Source organism: Rana temporaria, chromosome 2 (genome assembly GCF_905171775.1).
Source record: "Rana temporaria chromosome 2, aRanTem1.1, whole genome shotgun sequence".
NCBI lineage: Eukaryota > Metazoa > Chordata > Amphibia > Anura > Ranidae > Rana > Rana temporaria.
In genome coordinates this window covers 223,934,035-223,959,058 of record NC_053490.1, presented here as the reverse complement: position 1 = coordinate 223,959,058, position 25,024 = coordinate 223,934,035, and the positions used below count along the sequence as shown (strand labels likewise).

The 25,024-nt window shown below is 40.1% G+C and overlaps 1 protein-coding gene across 1 annotated transcript in view; it reads left to right on the top strand.

Moving 5' to 3' along the window:
* Window positions 1-25,024, top strand: part of DMD (dystrophin) — a 2,981,380-nt gene that overhangs the window by 1,704,268 nt on the left and 1,252,088 nt on the right. Inside the window, exon 45 of the mRNA XM_040336499.1 lies at window positions 17,497-17,672. Coding sequence (XP_040192433.1) covers window positions 17,497-17,672 — 176 coding nt within the window. The remainder of the gene's footprint in view (window positions 1-17,496; window positions 17,673-25,024) is intronic.

Here is a 25,024-nt window from a genome sequence, read left to right as displayed (position 1 = left end):
TTTGGAAAATGGAGATGTTGTTATTGTCCACAGCAACCAAAGAGATGCATGCTTTCATTCTATTTATTTTTATTAAACATAACTGGAACCTGTTTGGTTATTATGGACAACACCCTTTTATATTTCCTCCTGCGTGCGTGCATCAGAGCCAGAAATATATTAATGGGATAAAATGTGGTACTTGTTTTTAAACCCTTAATTATGATCCATTAGAGAATATGACAGCCATGATTTACATTGTATATCAATTATATATCAATATAAAAAAGCTGTAAGCAGATTATTAATACTGAGTTAAAACATATTTATGTGTTGATATTAAACAGGCTTGACTATGCCATTTGACTCTCTTGGTACTCTCAATTGTCAGTCTGCATTACTGGTACTACCCAATATTAACTTTACCCAAGGCCTCAAGTGGCAATTTCCAAGAATTAAATGCAGTGTGATCAGAGTTTTGCATGATATTCAATCTAGCCTGACATTTTTTTAATTTCTTTAAAGTGTTTTGACAGTTACAAGGTTGAAAACACATGTCATGTAAGAAACTGAAATTACACATTCATAATAAGTACAATGAACTATCATGGAATTGATACAGACATTTTCATTTATCATCTTGGTCATCCAATTGTACCTTGCTTTTAAAGTTTTCTGCACCTTTATCTAGAATTACATTTTGTCTGTTGTTAGATAGGTGTACCACCTATGGGACTGAGAAAGGTCATAGCATTCTACGTTCTGGTGAAATGCACATTTTCATTTTTGTATAAAGTATTTCTACATTAGGCTAAGCTAAGTAGTACAGAATGTGGGTCATGAAAAAATGACAATAAATCTGGTATTTTAAAGTTATATAATATATAGTATATAATAATATAAATCACCCAACTGTTTCTCATTCTTCTTGAAGATTTTAAAAGTGCTGTGCAACTGAACTCTCAGTGCCACCACAATCTAAAGCCATTAAAATTTAAGGTAAAAATTTCCATAGGGGAAAATGAAAGGTGTCATTGCTGACTTCTTTCTTACCACCATGCCAGATCAGGAAGTCAGAGAGAAGGCAGAACACCTTAGCTGCATAATTGTGCCAGAGGGTCAGCATGACAGCTAGGCAACCAGCATTTGTAGAATGAGAAGTCAGTGTAGCGGCCTGCTATTTTCTAGCCGGCGCTGCTTTAAATTTAGAGAGTAGTCTGAGAGTTGGTTGACTCAGACTGTGTTATTTTTCACTAAATGTGGGCCTCTGTTCCAGCCATGGCTGTACTGTGAGTGACCACTATTGGTGTCTAGGGTGCTGTTACCGCCCCGGGCCGAGGGTGGCAGCAGTCAGGTCAAGGTGATTTGGGTGTTTCCCTTCAGCAGCCAATCAGAGGGAGTTGATCGTCCCGCTGTGCATGCTGGGGAGGAGTACCTAAGGGACAGACTTCACTAGTCCGGGTTATCGTCGATCCTGGGTCTGTCATCCCACCAACCGCCGTGTGTGGCCTTTCTGGCCGGGGGTGCGTGTTCAAGTGTTCCTGGCTTCGGGACCACGTTGGTCCGGAGTTGTGATCTACTAAGTAGGCCCGGTATTCAGACTGGGTCTACACTTGCAGAGTGGTCCTGCGCTGTCCGTTCTGAGGGAGGAAGCCACTCGATGAAGAACCTGTCTTGGAGAGCACTGAGCAAGAGGCTGGTATCTCAGGAGAGGCCTTCAGATTCATCGAAGGACGCACCATTACTGAAAGGCTGAATAATGGTCGCCTGTCAGTTCTAAGTTCACAAGAAGTTATTCAGGAGAGATCCGGGTGCTGAATCCTGTGCTGAGAGGATTCTGGACCTAACATACCTCCATCTTTGGGAAGGTCTGTGGCAGAAACTATACCAAGATTCCGTGTGACATCCTGGCTGCAAGGTTAGTGAGAGAGGCCTATCCAGGTGCACAATACCCACTCTGGCTAGAGTGGCAACGAAAGCTGCGTTGCTGGAAGCAGGAGTGTTTCCGAACTAAAGTTATACACCTGAACCTATTACCTATTACCTCTTCCACCTCTTCAACTACTACTTTTATTCTTTTACCAAGTTGGGAAAATAAAGCAAAGACAAAGAAGTCTAAAGTGTGGACATTGAACTTTTTCTCAACTCTCATTTGATACCCTAGACAGCGAGGAAATAGAGGTAACATGCCACCCAAATAAACCAGCAGCTCCTTTGGGGGTAGTGCTACATCAGCAATAGCAGCCTTCACGTCTCTTTCAGGAAAGGTTTAATATCTTCTAATCTCTTCCCATTGTATTTTCTATGCATTTTATGTTAAGCAGCTGAAATGAGTTTTGGATTTGTGTCGACCATCAAAACTACTAAAATTTAAATTGCATGTGCTAGCAAATTTATGTGTGATTTTGCTGGTCAAACTTTGCTTGGTCTTTGAACTATGGTTGTCAGGTTTAGAAAGGCCAATAATAGAGGTAATTGGAAAAGCTAGTCTCCTCACTATAAAAGAGTAGGCTAAGGCCTCGTACACACGAGGGGACATGTCCGATGAAAACAGTCCGTGGACCGTTTTCATCGGACATGTCCGCTCGGAGATTTCGGTCTGATGGTTGTACACATCATCAAACCGAAATCCCAGCGGACAGGATACACGGTGACGTGGCCGCGCCGTCGACGCGGCGACGTGCGCGACCCTGAAAAGGTCAATGCTTCCACGCATGCGTCGAATCACTTCGACGCATGCGAGGGCTTTCGGCCGAGCGGACATGTCCGGTGAGTCGTACAGACGACCGAACATGTCCGACGGACAGGCTTCCAGCGGACATGTTTCTTAGCATGCTAAGAAACATTTGCCTGCTGGAAACCTGTCCGATCCGCCTGAAAAATTGTCCGGTCGGCCGTACACATGACCGAACATGTCCATGGAAACTAGTCCGCGGACCAGTTTCAGCAGACATGTTCGGTCGTGTGTACGAGGCCTTACAGTACCATTATTGTCATTGAATTTTGTATCTGTTAGTGAGAGCTTTTAATCTTAACTAAAATCTGCTATTATGTACTGTCTATTGCAGAGGAGCTACCCTTTGAACAACGCATTCCGCAGAATTGTTGTTCAAAAACATTGTGCACCAAACGCTGCTCTCACCACTTGTATTCACAATACCCCCTTATTAGTAAATACAGTAGGCATACAACCACACAATGACAGGAAGGCCTAAAAGCAAAGAAAGAGTTGCTGTGTGATAAATTGTGTGCAAGGAAATCATCACGCACTCATCCCTCTATCGCTATAGTTTAATTCAAAGATAGGCAATCACCCTAAAAAAAACAAAAAAAACAAAGACAGACATGCCTCATATGGGAGGCAGAGTTGCTGCACATAAAGATAAATGGGTGAGCAGGTACTGCAGAACAAGGTGGTGGTAAGGTAACCTACAGAGCTAAATTGGTAAAGTCAGCTGTAGCAAGTACAGAAGGTAGTTCTGCTGTTAAGCCAAACTGGTAGGCAGCTGGCCAATTTCTACTAAACCATATTTATTTATTGTTTACTGTTTAAAATTGTGCAGTGTTACAAAGCTACTTTTGCAAGTCAAAACAGTACCACTTAATGAAGACACATAAAACATGAAAGTATTTTTTAATAATGATTTAAATAATAGTAGACTGGGGTGCTGAGAAAAAATATCATACTTAAGCCTCGTACACACGGGGCGTCACGTCAGAAAAACGTCAGAAAAAACGTCAGAAAAAACATCAGGCTTTTGTCCGAAGGGCGTATGCCAGGAATTTATCTTGCATACAAACGGCAAGGAATTGTCAGCCAACAAACACGAGCGTAGTGACGAACTACATGAAACTTCAACTCTTGAGTGCCATCCTTTGGGTACCTTCTGCCAACTGTCCACGGAAAATCTGACAATTGTCTGATGGAGCGTACAAACGGTCAGTTTTTTGGTCAACAGGCTGTCATCACACAATTCCCATCGGAAGATCTGATTGTGTGTACAAGGCTTAAGGGCCAGTTCACCTGTACGTCCTCTGTAAGTGCCCAGCCGTGGGAAGCGGGCGTGCACCCGTGGCGTGCGCCCGCAACCCGGTCCGAAGCTCCGTGACCGCGCTACCCGAGGACCCCTATCGCCGCTGGAGTCCAGCGATCGGTCCCCGGAGCTGAAGAACAAGGAGAGCTGTGTGTAAACACAGCTTCCCTGTTCTTCACTGTGGCGCTGTCATTGATCGTGTGTTCCCTGATATAGGGAAGCACAATCAATGATGTCACACGTCCAACCCCGCCCCCCTACTGTTGGAAACACATATAAGGTCACACTTAACCCCTTTCAGCGCCCCCTAGTGGTTAACTCCCAAACTGCAATTGTAATTTTCACAGTAAACAATGCATTTTTATAGTATTTTTTGCTGTGAAAATGACAATTGACCCAAAATTTGTCAAAATTGTCCGATGTGTCCACCATAATGTCGCGGTCACGAAAAAAATCGCTAATCGCCGCCATTAGTAGTAAAAAAAAATATTAATAAAAATGCAATAAAACTATCCCCTATTTTGTAAACACTATAAATTTTGCGCAAACCAAACGATAAATGCTTATTGCGATTTTTTTTTACCAAAAATAGGTAGAAGAATACGTATCGGCCTAAACTGAGGAAATTTTTTTATATATATTTTTGGGGGATATTTATTATAGCAAAAAGGAAAAAATATTGCATTTTTTTAAAAATTGACGCTCTATTTTTGTTTATAGCGCTATTTTTGTTTGGGAGCCACGTCGCACGACCGCGCAATTGTCATTTAAATCGACGCCGTGCCGAATCGCAAAAACTGGCCAGGTCCTTTACCTGCATTTTGGTCCGGGTCTTAAGTGGTTAAATTACTTTTATTCCTTTAGAAATGTCATTTTGTGCAGAGACTGTTATAAACACGGGAAACATGCACTACTTTACAGGCATACTATATACACCCCCAGGTACGAAATTTCAAGGAATATTTCACTTTTATTGTTTCACTTTAAGCATTATTAAAATCACAGCTCCTGAAAAAACGGCATTGATACATGTCCCCTGGGGCAGGACCCGGGTCCCCAAACACTTTTTCTGACAATAACTTGCATATTAACCTTTAAAATTAGCACTTTTGATTTTTCATGTTCGTGTCCCATAGACACATTTTCTGTTCGGCTCATCCCACCCGCTGAGCAGCAATGAGTCCAAAGGGTGCATGAGGAATTCTACATGTAGAAGTGATTTGGTAGCTTTATAGCCAACTGTATCATTTTTGCTAAAGAGCCAAAACCCAGCTTCAAAATGTAAACAAACCACTGCTGCTAGCAGAGCCATGAGTTTGTACAGCTGTGGCAGTAAAGGAGTCGGACATCACCAGAATGTTTAATTGAACGGTTAATGTGTTATCTATGTTGCTCTCAAAGCTGAATTTAAAGGCCCTGTTTTTCTGTGATGGTACAGGTCTAATAAAGCAGTGCCCCCCTCTCTATACTATTTGTTTGGAAATAGTTTGCCTATCAGCCCTACAAGTAGCCACAATTTCTTATCTAAACTCACCTCCTATTGACTTTAATAGGGTTTGCAACAAAATGTTGCAGTTTGTGGCATTTTTTGTACAATTACTGAACCCTTCACGAACAAAACTTCAGTGGATTAACTCTATATTAACCTGTATTAAGCAGGGACAGAAAGATGGAGGCTTCTTGGAGGGAGGAGAGAAGAGCTAGAAAATGTGGCATGGAAAACTCAATGCTTGATCTCCAAGACTCCACCCTAACCTTTTAAGTCACATTCACATCTTAGTTGTACATTATTGTGTGTCGCATTAAGTCCATTTGTGCAGATAAAAATGAATGTGCATCATTTTTAGAGAGGCAAAATGCCTCACTGTGCATACCCTGTGTTGGGGTTTGCTGCAATGGACACGCATTGCCTGCTATTTCACTAGTGCATATAGATGCATTCAAAATATAGCATCTGAATAGACCCTTAAAATTCAAAAAGTCTATGAGAAATTATGTTTTCAAACTATCAGGCTGATCAAGAAGTCATCAGGTATCTGAGGTTAATTTTAAGCAATTGGGTGATTTTGGCTGCATTTGTATTAAATTATGCATCATCTCTTAATCCACATTCAGATGTGCAATAAGCACATTTTACAGATGCTGTTCATCGCATGCCACTTCTACACACTTCTCTAAATATTTGACAAGCTATATTCATCACCATGATGAATGGAGCTGTCATTCACATGTAGTAGAGTAAGCTCAGAAACAGATATCAGCATTTATAGGCACACATTCCTATGTAGTGAGTGTCCACTGATGTCCGTTGGTGTGCTCACCCATGTTTTGTGTGACGGATAGCTTTTTCATAACGATGAAAGAAGCTTGTCATACATGCAAGGATGAGCACTGAACAGACTGGCAATGAGCTGCATCTAGAAGCATTCATATCCCTTCTGAACAAGACCTTAGTAATTGTAATACTAATTGCAAGTGCACATAGGTGAATGAAATCCACCAATGCTGTCTTCTAATAAACAAATTATATATTTTTTTTCAGTCTTTCCTTCCTATGCAGCACAAACAGTATCAATAATTACTTTGTTCTACTAAGAAAGGGCTTTGTGTAATGGCGAAAAAACAAATGAAACAACATAAAATAAAAATGACTTTAAATTGTACATACAATTGGTGGAATTAAATAGGATAGGCTCAAATTGAATGTTGCTTCAGATTTAGCTTTGTGCAAATATTTAAAAAATTCTATTCTATGTGTACACGTGACTGTATTTTAAGTGACTTTCTACCCACTGCTTATCTCTTTTTTGCATGTTGTTGGTTTTTCCCTACTATGAAGTAAATGGAACTTGAATATTAAACACTATAGAAACTGCATCCTTTTAACACAAAGGCAAGCACATACTGCCTTGCGATGACAGTTTGCCTTGTCATACTGTACAATAATGGTTTCGTTGGTTTGGTTACATGTATGGGTCATTTCCCCGGCCCCTTTATGTATTGCTGCCTTCATTTATATCCGTTCAGGTATTCACAGAGAAATAATATGCTTACCTCAAATGAGATTGCTTATTTTTCTAATTAAGGTTTCTGGTGCTGCAAATTCCTTATCAGGACTTGCAGTCCTAGAACATATAAACCCAAAGGAAAGACAACATTCTTGTTAATGTGAGCATTTTACCCACTGCTTCACACATAAACACTAAACAATGAAGCATTCCTAGATATACAGTACTTCAGACTAGTCTGGCAAAATTGCACATCCAGCTCCTATTGTGATTCAAGGGTGTTCCATGCAAATTTCAATTGAACAGTATTGTGGGATTAAAACTGACTTGCTCGTCAGACAATCTCTCTATACACTAATGAAAGAATTATATTTGAGCAGCAAAACAAAAGGAAGTTCTTTAATGAAGCTCTTGAGGGTTTTTTATCATGTTTCTTGTATTTACAGAAATGCTTTTGTTTCTGTTATAATTCTTTAGCTGAGCAATTCCATAAAACTTTTTATTCTGAACAGTGATGTTTCACAGTATCAGAAGCATTTTCTATCTTTCCTTTAGCATATAAAATGTAACTTAATCTTATTTGATACATTTAATTTTTTTTCAAAATATTTAAAGTTATAAGCAAGAATGTTTAATGCTTTGTCACACATAACTTACTTATTTCACAGTGCTTTAGCCCAAGGGAGGCCTTGGTCTTTTTTTCTTACTGGATGCCATAGTTAATTAGGATATTTATAAGGATCGCTTAATAGGGTTGTTTTTCACTCCTAGTCTGAACATGACCATTTTTTCCAAATCCTCTTTAAGCCCTGGTTAACACTGGTGCATTTTGACATGCGGTTTGACATGTCAAATCGCATGTCCAATCGGTGGCATTTGCCATCAATGGCATCATCCTAAGACCTAATTGGTTCTTGCACGACTTCGTGTTCACCCTCTATTTTAATCATGTCAAGGTCACCAATGAAGATGTGGTTAATAAAGAAGGATACACTCTTCTGTTCTACTGAAGTTCATTGTGTAATAGGTGCATTAGTGTAGTACTTTAAAAAATAAGAGCTTGTAGTATAGAAATGTTGCCTGTAACTAGCTGGGGGCACAGATATCAGAAGAGATGAAGGGGGAGTAATGGTAGTTCCGTAATTAAAATTGGTTTTGAAAAAATTACAACAAACAAAATAAAACCAGACATTTGTCCAACAAGCAAGTGTTTGTGTTCAAACACAAAAACTGTAGCAGGAAGCTTTGGTGAGCAGCAGTTGCTGTTAAGGAAATGATATGCCAAAAGGGTTCTCAGAAGTAAATTATATACCTGAGGCAGGCTAAAGTAGTCCTCTACATCTTGATGCCTGGACCATATATTAGTCATGACATCACATGTCAATTTTAATTTCCACAACAATGAGAGATATCTACAGTATAATAATCTTTTCATGTTTTTTTTTAAGAACTACAGTTTTAAATAAAAAAAGGAATAAAAATGGCAGTAACTGTTCATTGAATGTTAAGTGATTGAGTAGAATGTATTTCTATTCAAATTAAAATATACTTATACACAAACATCAATTGTATGTTTTGGCTGGCTCTCTAGGGTTTGAGCAATGTGCTCTTCTTCCTCATAAGTATGCAAACTGGACAAGCTGCAGCCATTTATATTGAGATTTAGCTAAATTGTATTTCTTTATTTCATAATTTTAGCCAAGGTGATACATCTATAGTCCTTTTAGTAATTCATCTTTTTACCTGCCAGAATAATTACCTGCAACACAGGATCGACTTTCTCACTTTAGATGCTGCATGGGACAGTCTTTTCTTTTTATTACTCGCTATAATGAAAGCCAAATGCATCCAAACAGCTGAGCTGGCAGAAAGCCTATCGCTGCCTGCCATTAATTGTGCTTATTAAGACACAGAGTGATTGCCAGGTGAAGATGCATATTTATCAAAATTTTCAGGCACAATATGATGATTCAGACATATCACAAATAAAGTAAATGAAGCATTTTGTATCATGTAGGATTTTTTTATTTAAAAAAATGAATCTATTGCCTTTTTAATGAAACAATGGAATGATAAAGTAAAACTTGTGTGAGCTATTTAACCGGTTCCCAACCAGCTCACGCAGATATACTGTGGCAGAATGGCTCCCCTGGGCGAAATCCCATGCGGGTACGTCCTTCCCTTTTTCGACCACCAGAGGGCGGTGTGTGTCCACTGCAGGGCGGGGGACCCAATGTGTATGGCCAGCGGGCACAATTGCCGCCGTCCACACACGATCGCATGCACCAGTGCCAGCACCGGGCTTTGTGTGTGTTAATACACAAATTCCTGTGCCGTCAGTGAAGAGGAGCCATATCATGTGTTCCTACTCAGTAGGAAAAATGATATGTCTCCTCTCCTAGTCAATCCTATCCCCATACAGTTAGAACACACTGAGGGAACACATAATTAACCCCTTGATCGCCCCCCTAGTGTTAACCCCTTTCCCTGATAATGACATTTACACAGTAATCAGTGCATTTTTATATTTGTGATTGTTGTATACATGCCAATGGTCCCAAAAAAGAGTCAAAAGTCTCCGCAAAGTTGCAATGTCACAGTACAGCTAAAAATCGCAGATCACAACCATTACTAGTAAAAAAAAACAATGGCATGAAAATGCCATAAATCTTTCTCATATATATTGATCTAAACTGATGAAGAAATGTGTTTTAGTTTTTAAAGAAATTTGGGGATATTTATTATAGCGAAAAGTAAAAAATATATTTTTTTTCTCAAAATTTTCATTATTTTGTTGTTTATAGCACAAAAAATTAAAAACCCCAGAGGTGGTAAAATACCAAAAAAAGAAAGCTCTATTTGTGAAGAAAAAAAAGGACGCAAATTTTGTTTGGGTACAGTGTCGAACGACCACGTAATTTTCAGTTAAAGCGTTGCAGTGTCAAATTGTAAAAAGCGTTCTTGTCAGGAAGAGGGTAAAATCTTCAGGGGCTGAAGTGGTTAAAAAAACAGTACATATAGAAGTTTAGAGCATACTACCATTAACTTTTAAGGGGTTTTAAAGGGGAAAGGCCCAAGGTTGTTATCCTTTTACTGGCATTATTAGTGTGTTACAGACCTGAAGTTGGATGCAGCATGGGTGATCAGACTATTCTGATTTCACTGTGCTTTTCCAGGCATATGAATCACTATGTAGCAAAGCAAGGATCAGTTGCACAATTATGGAGCTTACATTTTTGAAAGCCAAGTCAGTGACATTTCCATCCACACATATGCCATTGCTTTAACCACTTCCTTACTGGGCACTTAAACCCCCTTCCTGCCCAGAGGACTTTTTGCGATTCGGCACTGCGTCGCTTTAACCGACAATTGCGCGGTCGTGCAACGTGGCTCCCAAACAAAATTGACGTCCTTTTTTTCCCACAAATAGAGCTTTCTTTTGGTGGTATTTGATCACCTTTGCGGTTTTTATTTTTTGCGCTATAAACAAAAATAGAGGGACAATTTTGAAAAAAAAAAAAAAAAATGTTTTACTTGTTGCTGTAATAAATGGCTCAATTTAAAAAAAAAAAAAACATTTTTTATCCTCAGTCTAGGCCGATACGTATTCTACATATTTTTAGTAAAAAAAAAAAATCGCAATAAGCGACTGGTTTGCGCAAAAGTTAGAGCGCCTACAAAATAAGGGACAGAATTATTATTTTTTTATTATTATTTTTTTTACTAGTAATGGCGGCGATCTGCGATTTTTATTGCGACTGCGACATTATGGCGGACACATCGGACACTTTTGACACATTTTTGGCGCCATTCATATTTATACTGCAATCAGTGCTATAAATATGCACTAATTACTGTATAAATGTGACTGGCAGGGAAGGGGTTAACACTAGAGGGTGAGGAAGGGGTTAAATGTGTACCCTAATTAGTGTTCTAACTGTGGGGGAAGGGGGGTGACTGGGGGGGTGACCGATCTGTGTCTCTATGTACAAGAGACACAGATCCGTCTCCTCTCTCCCCTGACAGCACCGCTGTCTGCGAGAGCCGGGAATGAGAGATGATCTCATATGTAAACATATGAGATCATCTCTCATTGGCCGCACAGATCGCCTAGGAAACGGCCGCTCCGATTGGCCGTTCACGGCGATCTGTGATTGGCTGTGTCCAAGGGACACGGCCAGCACAGCAGTTCCCCGCTGCGCGCTCGGGAGCGCGCGCGGGGAACGAGCAAAGGGGCTGCTGTCAATTGACGGCGGCTCAGAGATTTAGAACCACCCCGCGGGCGTCAATAGTCGTACGGCCGTCGGGAAGTGGTTAAACGGCAACTAAAGGAAAACCTTTTTTTTTGGGGGTTTTGGATAGTGTGGGGTGGAGAGGGATAAGAACACCTGTCAACTTTTATTGCTGTCTGAGCCCCCATTAGGGAGATTCACTGGTGAATTTAACTGGAGATGTATCATTACCTTTCACTTTACCATTGTCATCAAAAGTGAAAGTAAAAGAAAATTGCTAATTTTGAGTTAACAGCAGAACAGTAATAGGGGGAAATGTTCCAATGGGGACATTAGTTGTGATAACCCTGGGGATTCCCTCACTTTAGAAGGATTTCCTCTGTATTCCATTGGGCAGGAAGTGAAGGGAAAAATCCCTTACAGAATACAGATGGCAAAAAACTGACAGAGATTATAACCGTCCTTTACACTATCCAGAATCAAAATAAAAAAAAATTTGCCCTAAGCTCAACTTCAATGAAGAATTTGGGGATTGTCTAAAGACTCATTGGAGTCCCTTTACTAAATAAGTAGAGACTGCTCATGTAGAAAAGAAAAATGTTCACTGAGCACATAATTTAAGGTCAAACTGTGAAAAGACCCTATTCATTTAGTAAAATAATGCAGCGAATGGACCGAAAAACAGAAAAAGTTGTAATATACATGTAGCACTACCCCAGAGGAGCCGCATAATGTATATTTAGTTCTGCACTCTGCCTCTCAACCCCAAGAACGGTTCCAAACCCCCTGGCACATCTACTTGGCAATATTAGTGCGAAACACAGCAAAAGAGAGGAAACACAATAGTGATAAACCAGGAAGTATATTTACTGAGGCCCTGGGTTCCATCACGACACCAGCTGCGGTAGTAATAAAGACTCACACAATATTAAAGTAACAGTTCAAATATGTTTACTGTAATATAAAAACACAAAATACATATATATATCAACTTGGTCCTTAAAGGGGGTGTAAAGGATTTATTTTTTCCCTAAATAGCTTTCTTTACCTTAGTGCAGTCCTCCTTCATTTACCTCATCCTTCAGTTTTGCTTTTAAATGTCCTTATTTCCTCTGAGAAATCCTCACTTCCTGTTCTTCTGTCTGTAACTCACCACCGTAATGCAAGGCTTTCTACCTGGTGTGGAGAAAGCCTCTTGAGGGGGAGGGAGTGAGCAGGAGTGTCAGGATGCCCACCAGCACACAGCTCCTTTCTATATCTGCAAGGTAGAGAGTGTGCTGACTTGTCTGCTCGCCCCCTCCCCCCTCAAGAGGCTTTCTCCACACCAGGAAGAAAGCCTTGCATTACGGTGGTGTGTTACAGACAGAAGAACAGGAAGTGAGCATTTCTCAGAAGAAATAAGGACATTTAAAAGCAAAATTGAAGGATGAGGTAAGTGAAGAAGGACTGCACTAAGGTAAAGGAAGCTATTTAGGGGAAAAAAATCCTTTACAACCCCTTTAATGGAAACACTCCTGTATACACCGCCTCTTCAACTCAAGCTTATCAAGTAAACACAATATATTAATGTAAAGGCCCCTTAATTGTGAATGTACACAGATATTAACTCAACACAGGGACCTATGTGAACAGGTTGACAGGAGAGTAGACACCTGACACTATATCTTATGTTTTAGATGCCCCACTTCTGTCTCCTCAACCCACAGGCCAGCAAACCTGCACAATATAGAAACAATATTATAATCAATATGATGTCTTCCTTTAGCAATTCAATGTAATAGAGTAGATGAGGGGTGAGGATTATAAAAAGGTATTCATTGGAATCCAGATAAATTCAGCTAGCCTCTTTATGTTGTAAAAGAAGTAATCCAAAATGGCAAGTTGCAGCAGCATTACCAAAGCTGTGATTTATCCTGGTAGTAGTACAAATTCCTTATTTTATGAGCCGGAAGGTGTCATCTGATATGACTACTGAAATCAGTAATGTGTACTGAGCATAGGCATCTGCTTGCTGTGTCCGTTATAATAGAGGATGCAACTTCTGTGGGACTACCACAAGCTAAACTGTGTGGGTGATGCCTAACAGCAGTGTCCTTAATTATAACATGGGCTATGCCCACTCACCACCATCTTAGATGGGTTAGATGACTGTGTAGATGATCGGCTGGAACTCTTTCTCTGTATCTTTGCTCTATATAATGGCGGCCTCAGCGCCACGCTGCAGATCCCTGTATCCTGGATTGTAGGTGCCTCTGGATGACACAGAATGCCCTCCAATCCACTGCACTAAAGAAGCCATGCTGTCTGCAGAGATCGCTCTGGGTGTAGCTATCTGACTCCCCATTGTGTAGGCCACAAATTGTCATCATACTCGCTTTCACACAGACCTCTTGCTGGCAGAGTCAAACGGTGTCCAGAGAGAGAGAGAGAGAGAGATCTAGGCCTCAAACCATCCCTCTTATAGTCTCTCCCAGCAATCTGTTCTTCTCCCTTCTGCAGTCTGAAAGTTGTAGTCCATAAACTGTGAAATTCCAATGTAAAACCTGTGTCCTGGAACTATAATTCCCTGTATGCTTTCTGTATCCAGTTTGCTAGCAGTATGTGATGATGCAGTCTTTGCTGCCACTAAAGGGAAACAGCGTCAATGTGACAATGTTACAGAGTGTCTTCTAATTTTCAGGAATATATCTATATCTAGCTCCCTGCTACACCCAGTTGCAATACCTTGTATATCCAGGGATGGTGATTCAAAGATACTTTTCCAGGGTTTCTAGTGGGTTTAAAGCCCAATCAACAAATTAAAACATCCAACTATATTCCAAGAGCATAAAAACAAGAGGTGTGCAAAATCTTGAGGTTTGCAATCTTTAGAATGCAGTCACATTAAAGCCTGTCCCCTGTCAGCATGCTATAAAGAAGTTCCCTGGCACACTCCCTGCTGAGGGCCAAAGGCAGCAATTAAATATTGACAGGGATTTTAATCATTCCCTACTCTCTCTAAAAATAAAAAATAAAAGTTTTGACTATAAAGTATATTTAAAATATTCCAATATGTAACATTAACAATGTATATAATGTGTAAGGTAAAACCGTTAAATATAAGATAAAATGGCATGAAGGTGAAGGTGGAATAGTGGATTAAGTCCTATTTAACATATATGCAATTTTTATTAAAGTTGTATATTGGAACAATAGCAAAGGTGGACTTAACAGTAGGGTTTACACTAGTTTATAGATCAAAGCTTCCCCACAATCATCATATCATTTTTATTGTTTCAGGATGTTTTTCTACTGTCTGAAGAACACAGAAAATGTATTGCCCTTTTCTGTCTACAGTACATTTTTTTTTCTAGCACTTCTATTTTGTATTGTGGCGCTTTTTGATCCTATCTCCAGTCTATCAGCCTTTCTTTATTACTTCACAAGCTGCTGGGCTGCTGTTTAGTAGTTGTTTTGGAATCTCCCTGAGAAAATATTTTAGAACACATCCCGAGGGCATACAAATCACAGTGCACTCGTTGACGGAATTTCAAAAAAGATTGTTTGATTCCTGATGTTCAACCGGCAAAATGATATTTCTGTCCTGTCAAACTGTTCCTGATTGTGAATCAAATACTCTTGCAGCGGATTAAAATAGATATTGTACATGCTTAGAATTCTCTATGTTATACACATTTATCTGCAATTCATTCAGTTTTAAATTGAACTCAGTAAATACACTGAATTTTAAAGAATTTACTACAAAGGTTTAAGTACAATGCTGTAAATGTATTTCATATTTTTTAAGCCTAAAGGGTAAAGGAAAGTTAGAAGCCTGTGTAAACTACAAGGTATAGTAGAGAATACTTTTTTTTTCATAAAAAAATTGTAGTGGGATGTTATCCATCATAATTTTTTATATATTTTAAAATGTAAAAGCTTTAATGCATATGTGAATTTGGATGTAGCATCTGGAGAACTGGTTAGCAAGTCATCCTAATCAGTTGGAGTGATGTAAGTTTAGTTAGAGATTTGGGGCCAGATTCACAGAAGAAGTACGCCGGAGTATCTACTGATACTCCGGCGTACTTTCAAATTTGCCGCGTCGTATCTTTAGTTTGAATCCTCAAACCAAGATACGACGGCTTTTGGCTTCGATCCGACAGGCGTACGGCTGTGTACGCCTTTGGATCGTAGGTGTAATACCCAGCGCCCGCTGGGTGGAGTTCACGTCGTTTTCCGCGTCGGGTATGCTAATTAGCTTTTTCCGGCGATTCACGAAGGTACACGCGGCCGTCGCATTCTCTTACGTCGTCGCTAGTCGGCTTTTCCCGGCGTATAGTTAAAGCTGCTGTTTGGTGGCGTATAGATAGACTTGCCAACTATGGTGACGGGGTTGGTGTCTCTTATGAGGCTTTCTTAGTCAGGGGGGTGGCCGGACGTCCTCCTCTCCTTTGAATCTTAGGGGTTGATCTCTGGGGGTTTTTGTATTTTTATTGTTTGTATTCTTTTTGCAACCCCTTCATTCCTGGTTCAGGTCTGCCCTTGGTTATAACTTGAGACTCACCCAGTAGTCAACCATGAGCCTGTACCTCTACTGTTTTGTTTTTTATTTTTGATGTCTGCAGGAATGGCTGTTTTATGTATTGTTCCTTTTTATTTATTTTTTTTAAAAATAAAAATCTTTGAAAGTAGATAGACTTGCCATGTTAAAGTATGGCCGTCGTTCCTGCGTCAAATTTTGAATTTTTTTTTTGCGTAAGTCGTCCGTGAATAGGAAAGGACGTAACTCACGTCGACGTTCAAAATATTACGTCGGTGCGATGTCATTTCGCGCAAAGCACGGCGGGAAATTTCAAAACGGAGCATGCGCAGTACGTTCGGTGCGGGAACGCGCCTCATTTAAATGATCCACGCCCCCTACCCAGATCATTTGAATTAGGCGGGCTTGCACCGGAGGGATTTACGGTACGCCGCCGCAACTTTACAGGCAAGTGCTTTGTGAATCAAGCACTTGCCCGTAAAACTTGCGGCGGTGTAACGTAAATGCGATACGTTACGCCGCCGCAAATGTACATGAATCTGGCTCTACATATTTTATGAAATAGTGCATTCATACAAAGACTTGTTTCTATATAATTGTGCCATGTTATCAACATTAGAAGATGGTTTCCAACCTTACGGATACATGGGATGATAATGCAAAATGAACAATGTTTTGTTTACTTGAACTCCTTCGTAGTTGCGATTATTATATATTCGGTATCACCAACATATATTTGTTTATTTTCAATGCAAAAACACTTCTCTTCTTTTTAGTTACATCTTTAAAGCCCAATTTTAGGCCACATAGATATAAATCCCTCAGATAACAACAAAGTCCTAAAAGCAACCCTACAAACTCATAAGCTTACACACTCACTTAATTTATTAGCCAACACATTTTGCAAGTTAAATGTGTTTGTGGACAAGCTTCCTGACTAATAGAAATCAGCAAGTTGTACAATATCAGGCACTGCTAGTTCTCCTCATACATGCAGAAATTCCAAGAAGAAGTAACTTTCCACGGGCATGACTTAATGCAAAGTAAGCTAAAAAAAGGCAAAAAACAACTGACATAGGACAAAACCGTTTTCTTTAAGAAGTTGAAATCATAAAAAGCATTCATGAGCCATTCAGAGACATTTTCAGAAGCATTTGATTCAGACACTGTAATGGATCCCTGTTTAGGGGGAAAATAAAGAATTGCACCCAGGAATATCTGAATTTGCTTAGAAATACTGCCAGTCTTAACAAAATCTTGGGATTTTCACGTGTGAAAGGAAAGAAAAGCTAGCAGTACCTGATGTGTCTGCTCGGATCTGGCACCAGAAGATCTCCAAATGCTTCTGATCTGCAGTAATGATGACCCAATGCAGTGGTCATCAACCCTGTCCTGCAGGGCCCACTAACAGGCCAGGTTTGCAAGATATCTGAAATACATCACAGCTGATATCATTTGCTCCTCAGTGATTGCAGTATTTTAGACTGCATCTCCCCAAGGTAATACATAAAACCTGGCCTGTTAGTGGGCCCTGCAGGACAGGGTTGATGACCACTGACCCAATGTATCTGGTGATGGGGAAAGATCATTGATTTGTAAGGTAGCATATAGCATGGGATTGTGATCACAGTGTTTTATATGTTATAATAAGGTCTATAGTTTCAATGTAAAAATATAATTATGTGTTCTTCCTAAAATCTATTTTATTCTGAAATTTTCAGGTTCTTGAAGATGGCATAGAGCAGCAGCAAGCTACAGTTAGAGCCCTGAATGTATATGGAGGAGAAGTTGCTGAGCAGTCTTCAACTGCTGATGCTTCCCGTATTAAGGAGAATTTAGATACACTGAATTCTCGCTGGTTTACAATCCACAGGAAGCTTAATGAAAGAAGGGAAAGGTGAGTCACTATGAAACAATGTAGCCTTATCAAACAGTGTGTATTAACTTATTGCAATGGCTAATATAACTTCAACTGTTCCATGCAAAAAAATGTTTTTTTACACACAAACATAAACAATAAGAAAATAACACTTGCCTGTTGTTGTTTTGTAGTGTTGCCAACTGTACAATTTAGAGGTAAATTTAGGTAGCTCTTCATGGGAGATGCTAATGAGTTCTTCGATATTTTCTATTTGATTGAGTCTGTGAAACCACTCCTCTTTTGTCAGAGGAATTAGAGAATGCCAGTGGGATGGTATGCATTGTCTTGCTGTGTTTATCATGAACATTGTAAGCGATTTCAGATATCTCTTTTTTGGAATGGAAGTAAAGTGAAGTAGGTAAACTGCAGGAGAGAACTCAATATTCTCGGAGGTCACTGTTAAGATAGTTGTGTGCACTTCCTTCCAAAATGCTTGGATCACAGGACACGACCACCAGATATGGATCATAGCGCCATCTGCTGCATCACACTTTCTGAGTGCATTTCTGTGCTGATATGTTAAATGGACCTGATTGACCTGCTCCACCCACTGTTTTCTGGTCGGGACATGTGGAGACAGCCAGAACCTAGCCACCAGCTTACGAGCCAAGTATAGTAGTCGGATCACAGCTATGTTCATAGGAGGAATATACTTTTCTTCATCTACCGCTCCCAAAATACATATTAGGGAATCCAAAGGGACCCTAACCTGAAAGACTGAGGAAATAGTCTCGGTGACATCCCCCCAGTACCTATGCAACTTGGGGCAGCGCCAGATTAAGTGAATAAGAGACGGCGATTGTGTTAGAAAATTTGTGAAGCAATGCCAGGGTTCTGTACCATCTTGAGAGATCTTAAATCCACATTCTTGTGTGGCCACATTTAGTGACCCTTATGTATGTAAGTACATATTAATTCCCATTCCGGATCTGTAATCTCTATATTTAACTCTTGTTTACATGATGAGTATGCTGGAGAACGCTGATTGGTCATTGAAAAGTGAGGTGTACAGTATTGAGATTAGATGTCTCTGGAGTGTTTGTTTTGTGCACAGTTTTTCTAATGTAGACAGTTTCCTTGTCCAGTAGTGGGCAGTATCGGACCTAGATAAAAAGTGCCTCATTTGCAGGTATGTCCACAATGGTATTCGGTTAGGGTACAATTTGGAGTTTGTCTTCTAGTGTAATAAGAATGTCTCTATTGAATAGGTGAGTGGCTAATACATCTCTGTGAGGTCAAGTGTGTATAAGGAAGTTGTCATTTGTCCCCAGGGGAAGTCCGGGTTTGTGCGTAGTGGAGTAAGTGGGCTTAGCCAGGGAGTAGAGTCTGTTGCTTTGTTGGAAGAATGGAATGCTGCTAATGTGGGGCCTATTAAAGGGTGTAGTTTGGATTAAGTGGAGATATAGTGGGGGTGTAACCATGGTGAGGATCTTAGGCCGGGGGGAGTGACTGAATGTTCTAGTGAGACCCAATCTTTTACATCATGATGGATGTTCCAGTCTACTATCCGGGCAAGATGGGTTGCCCAATAGTATTGACGTAAGTCTTGGAGAGCAATCATTCTTGGTGTTTTGTTGCTCCAGATGAAAAGATGCAGATTTGGCAGAAGGAAGTAAAGAAGGAAGAAGGGATATATGTGGGAATGGTCTGTAGTAAGTAGACCATATTGTGAGAGGAATTCTTGGATAGTGCGATTTCTTGTGTCCGAGTTGTGATGGCAATGGGGATTGGACGGTATGTTGTAAAGGGATTGGTAGTACTTTTCAAATTAGTGTGCTATGGCCTCGTTCGAGGAGTGTAAAGAGCCTTGTTTGTCTTTTATGTGGTGTATCGTGGCACTACTTTTTTTATTTTGAACTGCTCTGGCAAGAAGTCTGCCACTTTTATTTCCTTGCTCATAATAGATTTTGTGTCTTAGGATGTACTGTCTCTTGGTTTTCATGTTCAATTCTTCAAGAAGAAGAAGAAGAAGAAGTCTTGCCTGAGTCAGCTCTTTTTAGTTTGGTTCTAATGAATTCCCCCCTGATGATACATGTGTGTGCTTCCCACAAGTTCAGGCTTTTTGTATCTATGGTGTCATTGTGGGAAAAATACTTGTTTTTAAGTAGGGAGGAGTTTAGTCTCCATGTTTTTGTCCTGGATATTTTTTCTGGGAAAACTAGGAGGGCAGTGATCGGATGGTGATCTGAGAAAGTCATGGGTTCAATTGTGGCATTTTGAGAGATGCCAATTTGGAAAATGAAAAAAATAGTCTATTTGTGAGTATTTGTGGTGTAGTGGTGAGAAGTATGTGTAGTCTTTACCTTGTAGATTCAGCGTTCTCCAGGTATTGTGCAGTAAAAGACCTTGGAGTTGTAACTTGATTTTTTTAATCGCCCTGCGAGGCATGGCTGAGGTGCCTGTGGAAGTATCCAGAATCGGGTTAAGTGGGACGTTAAAATCTCCTCTGAGTATTAGAATTCCTGTTGAGAGAGGATAGAAGATCACAAATCTGAGGAATAATAGTAACTTGTTTGGTATTGGGGGCATAGATGTTGGCGATTGTGATAGGCCGAGATCCTATTGTTCCTTGTAGGAAGAGATATCTGCTTGCTTGGTCATACAAAGAATCTGTCAATTGAAAGGGGGTGCGTTTAGAAATAAGAATAGAGACACCTTTAGTCTTAGATTCTTTATTGGTTGAATGGAATGCTAGAGGGAATTCACCATCTGAGAATTTAGGGGTTTTATCTGTAAGAAAGTGTATTTCTTGTACGCAAACAATGTTAGTTTTGAGCTTATGGCATTCTCTGAGAAGTTGTGAGCATTTTTTGGGTAAGTTTAGTGTTGATGGATACAAACTTCAGCGAGAGAGGAGTGGTTGCAGATGTTCATGAGGTCATGATAGAGGTGGGACAGTTGGATCATTTAAGTTCAGCTCCAAAAGTCTGTAATTGAGGGTGTTTTGTAGCAAAGAGTGGCTTAAATGGTTGCAAATCTGGTTTGGTTCTGTGGAGAGAGAGGAGCACTGAGATAGGGAAGATACAAGGATTAAGTGGGGGGGGGGGTATGAGAAAGAACTGAAAATAGAGGGTTTAATGAGTAGGAGGAGGATGGGGATAACTATACTGGAGGAATATATAGACCAGCGATTCTTCCAGAAATGGATGTTTAATCCAGAAAGGTCAGAGGAGAAGAGGCTGTCTCTCTGGGTGGGTTCGAGGTGGAAGACCGAATCCTGCATTTTTGGAGCTGCGCTCATGAAGAGGAAAGTACAGGAAATTATTCAATTAGACTAGCTGATGGGATGTTAGGATGGGGATTATCAATTATTATTAATTTAATTAGTGGTCTCTATATTGCTTAGAAAATGTATATAGTAGGCTTAGAAAAGTGTTCTTGTCTTTAAGGGAGGATCACGTGAGAAGGATGTGATAGGCAGTCTTAGGAGGGAGATGGTTGTATACAAGTTGATGAGCACTACTGGTTCTAGGAAGACACATATGCGTATGGATAATGGTTTAGGAAATAAACTTTCTGAGACTATGGTTCAAAAAAAAAATTTGAGGATTATATACATGAGTTCGAAGAATGATTGGAGGGGGGAAGATTTGTTAGTTGCCGGTTAGGGCTTATTAAGGTAACCTGGGTTCTATATATTGGCAGAATTGAAAACAAAACATTTAAACACATAACAAGACCTTTGGTCCAACTTACTGACATGGAGTATAATAATGAGAGAGAGAAAGCTTTAACACTCTGGTGTGGTAAGATGTTTTATCCTATTTAATCTAAAGAACAGACCAAACTCAGCAGCATAAACTTTGAACTGGGGTGCACATCTTGGGTTAGCAGTAGAAACTACAATAAAGTAGTACAGTAAATACAGTAGAGTACAATAAATTGTGGTTTATTAATAAGGCTAAGGGTACCATTGCACTTCCTCAAGGTTCTATTTGTCTCAGTCAATACTGTAACCCTCTAAAATGCTTAATATCCCCTTTTATTACCCCCCCTTAATCCCCTTCCTACTCTCTTTAGAAGGAGGGTGAAGATATTTGAAAAGCGGAAACAAGTCTAAAGACATTCTTAAAACAACATCTTGACTTTTGACTTAATCTTATTGTATTCTTATGTGTCCATCATTGATGTTTGATAATGCTTTAACCCTCAAAAAAAGGAAACAAGGAAAAATCAAGTACATATATATGCTGTGACTTTGAAGGGCGAATATATTGAGCGTTCATGGAGTTATAGATGTTGATTTATAGCCCAATGAGGGTTGTTGTATTCTTTTAAGGCAAGTCATCTTCTTGTGGATGTTGGAGATGGGATGCTAGATGAACAACAGGAGGTTCAGATCTGTTAGCAGGAAGTTCTAAATGGGAGAAAGTAAAAGAAACAAGCAATTTAACCGTAAAACAGTCCGTGTAAGTTGTTAAGGCCTGAGTGAAGAATAAAGGGGATCCTGCTTTAATCGCAAAACAGTTAGGTCAGGATAGTTCGACGAAGTAGAAAAGGTTTGGCTTCAAGTGTCCAGGCGATCTCTTCTACAGGGGGGTGAAAGACCTGGACTTCTGGGGTCTTCTCCTCTGCGGTTTGAAGTATGCAACGATGAAGAAGAGTTGTTTCTGCTTCTCTGGGCTCTGAGCTCTTGGAGTACTGTTCTAAACTTCAATCCAGGTTTCAGAGATGGAAAATGAGCTGAACCACCCAGGAACTTCAATTAGAGGTATTCTGAGTGTGTTGCAGAATGCCTGCAAGTCGTCTGGCGTGCAGGGTTGTGCATTATGGCCTCTCCATGTGGCTGAGAGACAGAAAGGGAACTTCAATCTATATGGAATCCCTCTCGTCCGGAGCTGGTCCAGCAGGGGGCACAAGGCTCTTCTGTGTTGTAGAATAATGGTGGAAAGGTCCTGGAAGAGCTTAATTTCTGTCCCAGGAGAACACGGTTACGTTCTTTTGCCTTCCTGAGGATCGCTTATTTTAATAAGAAATTCACAAGGCAACAAATAATGTCTATAGGTGGGTCATTTTCACGTCCCCTTGGTCTAAGCGCTCTGATTCTTTCCATCTCTATGGGGGAGGCAGCAGGCCTGTCTAGCAAGTCATTAAATAATAATTTTTCCCCATGCTTAGGTGTCTTGGATACACGTCTTTTCCCTGTAGTGCTAAATATCAGATCCGTTAAGCAGGGGAGCTCTGATCAAGCGGCCATCACGGATCTAAGATTTTATTAGAAAACCATTTAAACCCTCACAAATATGTGTGCAACTGATAAAAGAAAGTGAATTGTCTCAAGCTATATCGGGAAAACCTAACATATTGTATATAGCTCAGTGTTAGAAGCACTTGTACTGAGTCAATGCCAGTCTGAACTCTGTTTTAATGCTTGCTAGCTCACTTTTATTAAACAAACTTAAAGAAAAATGTAAAACAGAATAGTTACCCCTTTCACAAGCAAAACACAATTAATGCAGAGCCACACACCTATCTCTTCAGCAGCATCTCTGCTCTTTACACTGGTCCCTCAAACTGTCTTATGCAGCTCTCCTGGCTCCCTGGGCTCTCCTAGTTCACTCAACTTGTTACAGCCTCCCTGTTGCACAAGACCATTCCCTGGTCTTGCAATATGAAACCTCCAGGCACCATAGGCACTCTCACTCCAACTTGACCTACAAATTCACTATGCCCCTTTGACTCATCTGGTTGCCTTAGCTCTCCCAGTCCTACAGTCTTGCTAAGGTGTCCCAACTTTCTCAGTCCTGTGGGTAAGGACTCTGTCCTACAACATGGAGTGCTGGGACACAGAGACACCTCTCCTAATGGAAGTATGTTTGTCTCCTGGATGGAGCACACACCTGTCCCCTGACGCTGACAGGATCCCTATGCTTTGGACAGGTCCTTGCTAATAACAAGTGTGGACAGAGAAGGGCAACAAAGCTTATAAAGGGACTGGAGTATCTCATGGGGAAACACTGCAAGCACTGAACTTCATATCAAATCTGATACTGAAGCGCTTACCAAAAGATGTTAAAAGTGAAAATGCTTGATAATAAAGTGCTAAGTGAAAATAACAAAAAGCAGCTGAACTTCTGTAGTGTTGCCAGCACAGATATGCATATGTATAAATAGTGAAGCAGCACTAATTGAAAAGTGCCAATTACTCAAAATAAAGTGTTAATCAATAAGGTATAATCTACTAGCATTGTATCAATAAATAATGAAGTAAAGTGACGCTAATTGTAAAATACAGTTCAACAATAAAGTGCTAATAAGCAAAACCAATCCTCAAAAACATACGGTAATTATAGACAAATATATAAAAAAAACAATAAAGTGCATCACAATGTGATAGTAACAGTGAAATACCAATATATATACTGTATATCATTAATAGTCCATTTGTAAAGTTTATCCAGAGTAACCTGATACATGAACAGACAAACTCAGTTCTTATTCCAAATGAAATCACCTCCCAGGCGAGCAAATGGAGATGAGTGGGAAAAGGAGAGGTAAGGGAGTCCAAATTACAAATGGAAGGTTGGAAGTGTAGACGTTCTTCTGAAATCCTCCCCCAGTGGTGCTGGCCTCTTATCTTATGAAAAGACCCCAATGGGTCTAGTGACACATCAATGAATACCGGTTACCGCACCCGGTTGTTGTATCCTCCTCCAGGTGTCAAAACCAGGGACCTCTGCAGCTGCTCATCCGGTTTCTCCAGACTCTTTTCCTTTGGGGATGGTATCTCCAGAACCATGGAGTCAAGAGCAAACAAAAGGAATCTCCATAGTGCATTAAAGTTCTTCAGAGAGACCTGGACACAATATTGAATGCTTCCCCCTACCCAAGACTCTTTGCAGCCTTTGGACCCTGGATCCTGATTCTGGATTAAAAAACACAGGCAAAACAAATCACCCTGTCTTCTCTGCTTAGACACAACACTTCTAAGCCCCCCAAGCTTTACCCTATGCGTTTCGTCATGGTCACATTTTTGAGAAGTTGAAAGTTTTTTTCAGAAGTATAAGTTGCTACATTTTAACAGTGTCAGAACATCAGGTGGAAGAAAGGAGGATGAGGAGGAACATTGCATACCTCAGCATAGGGGAAAGCGTGATTTGACCTAGTAAGAAAGGTCAATAAGAGAGGTGAGTGCAGGTTGTGGGAGTCACCGAAGCACACAGAGCTTTTATTTCAGATCATTTTATTGTGGAGTCACTTATGAACTGCAAGCACTAGTACTTTTTATTGTGGATCACATTGTTGTAGAATCACTAAATGAACTGCACTTTATGGTTTTATCTAAAAGACATTTTGGAAGTTAAACTGTAGATAATACACTATGGGCT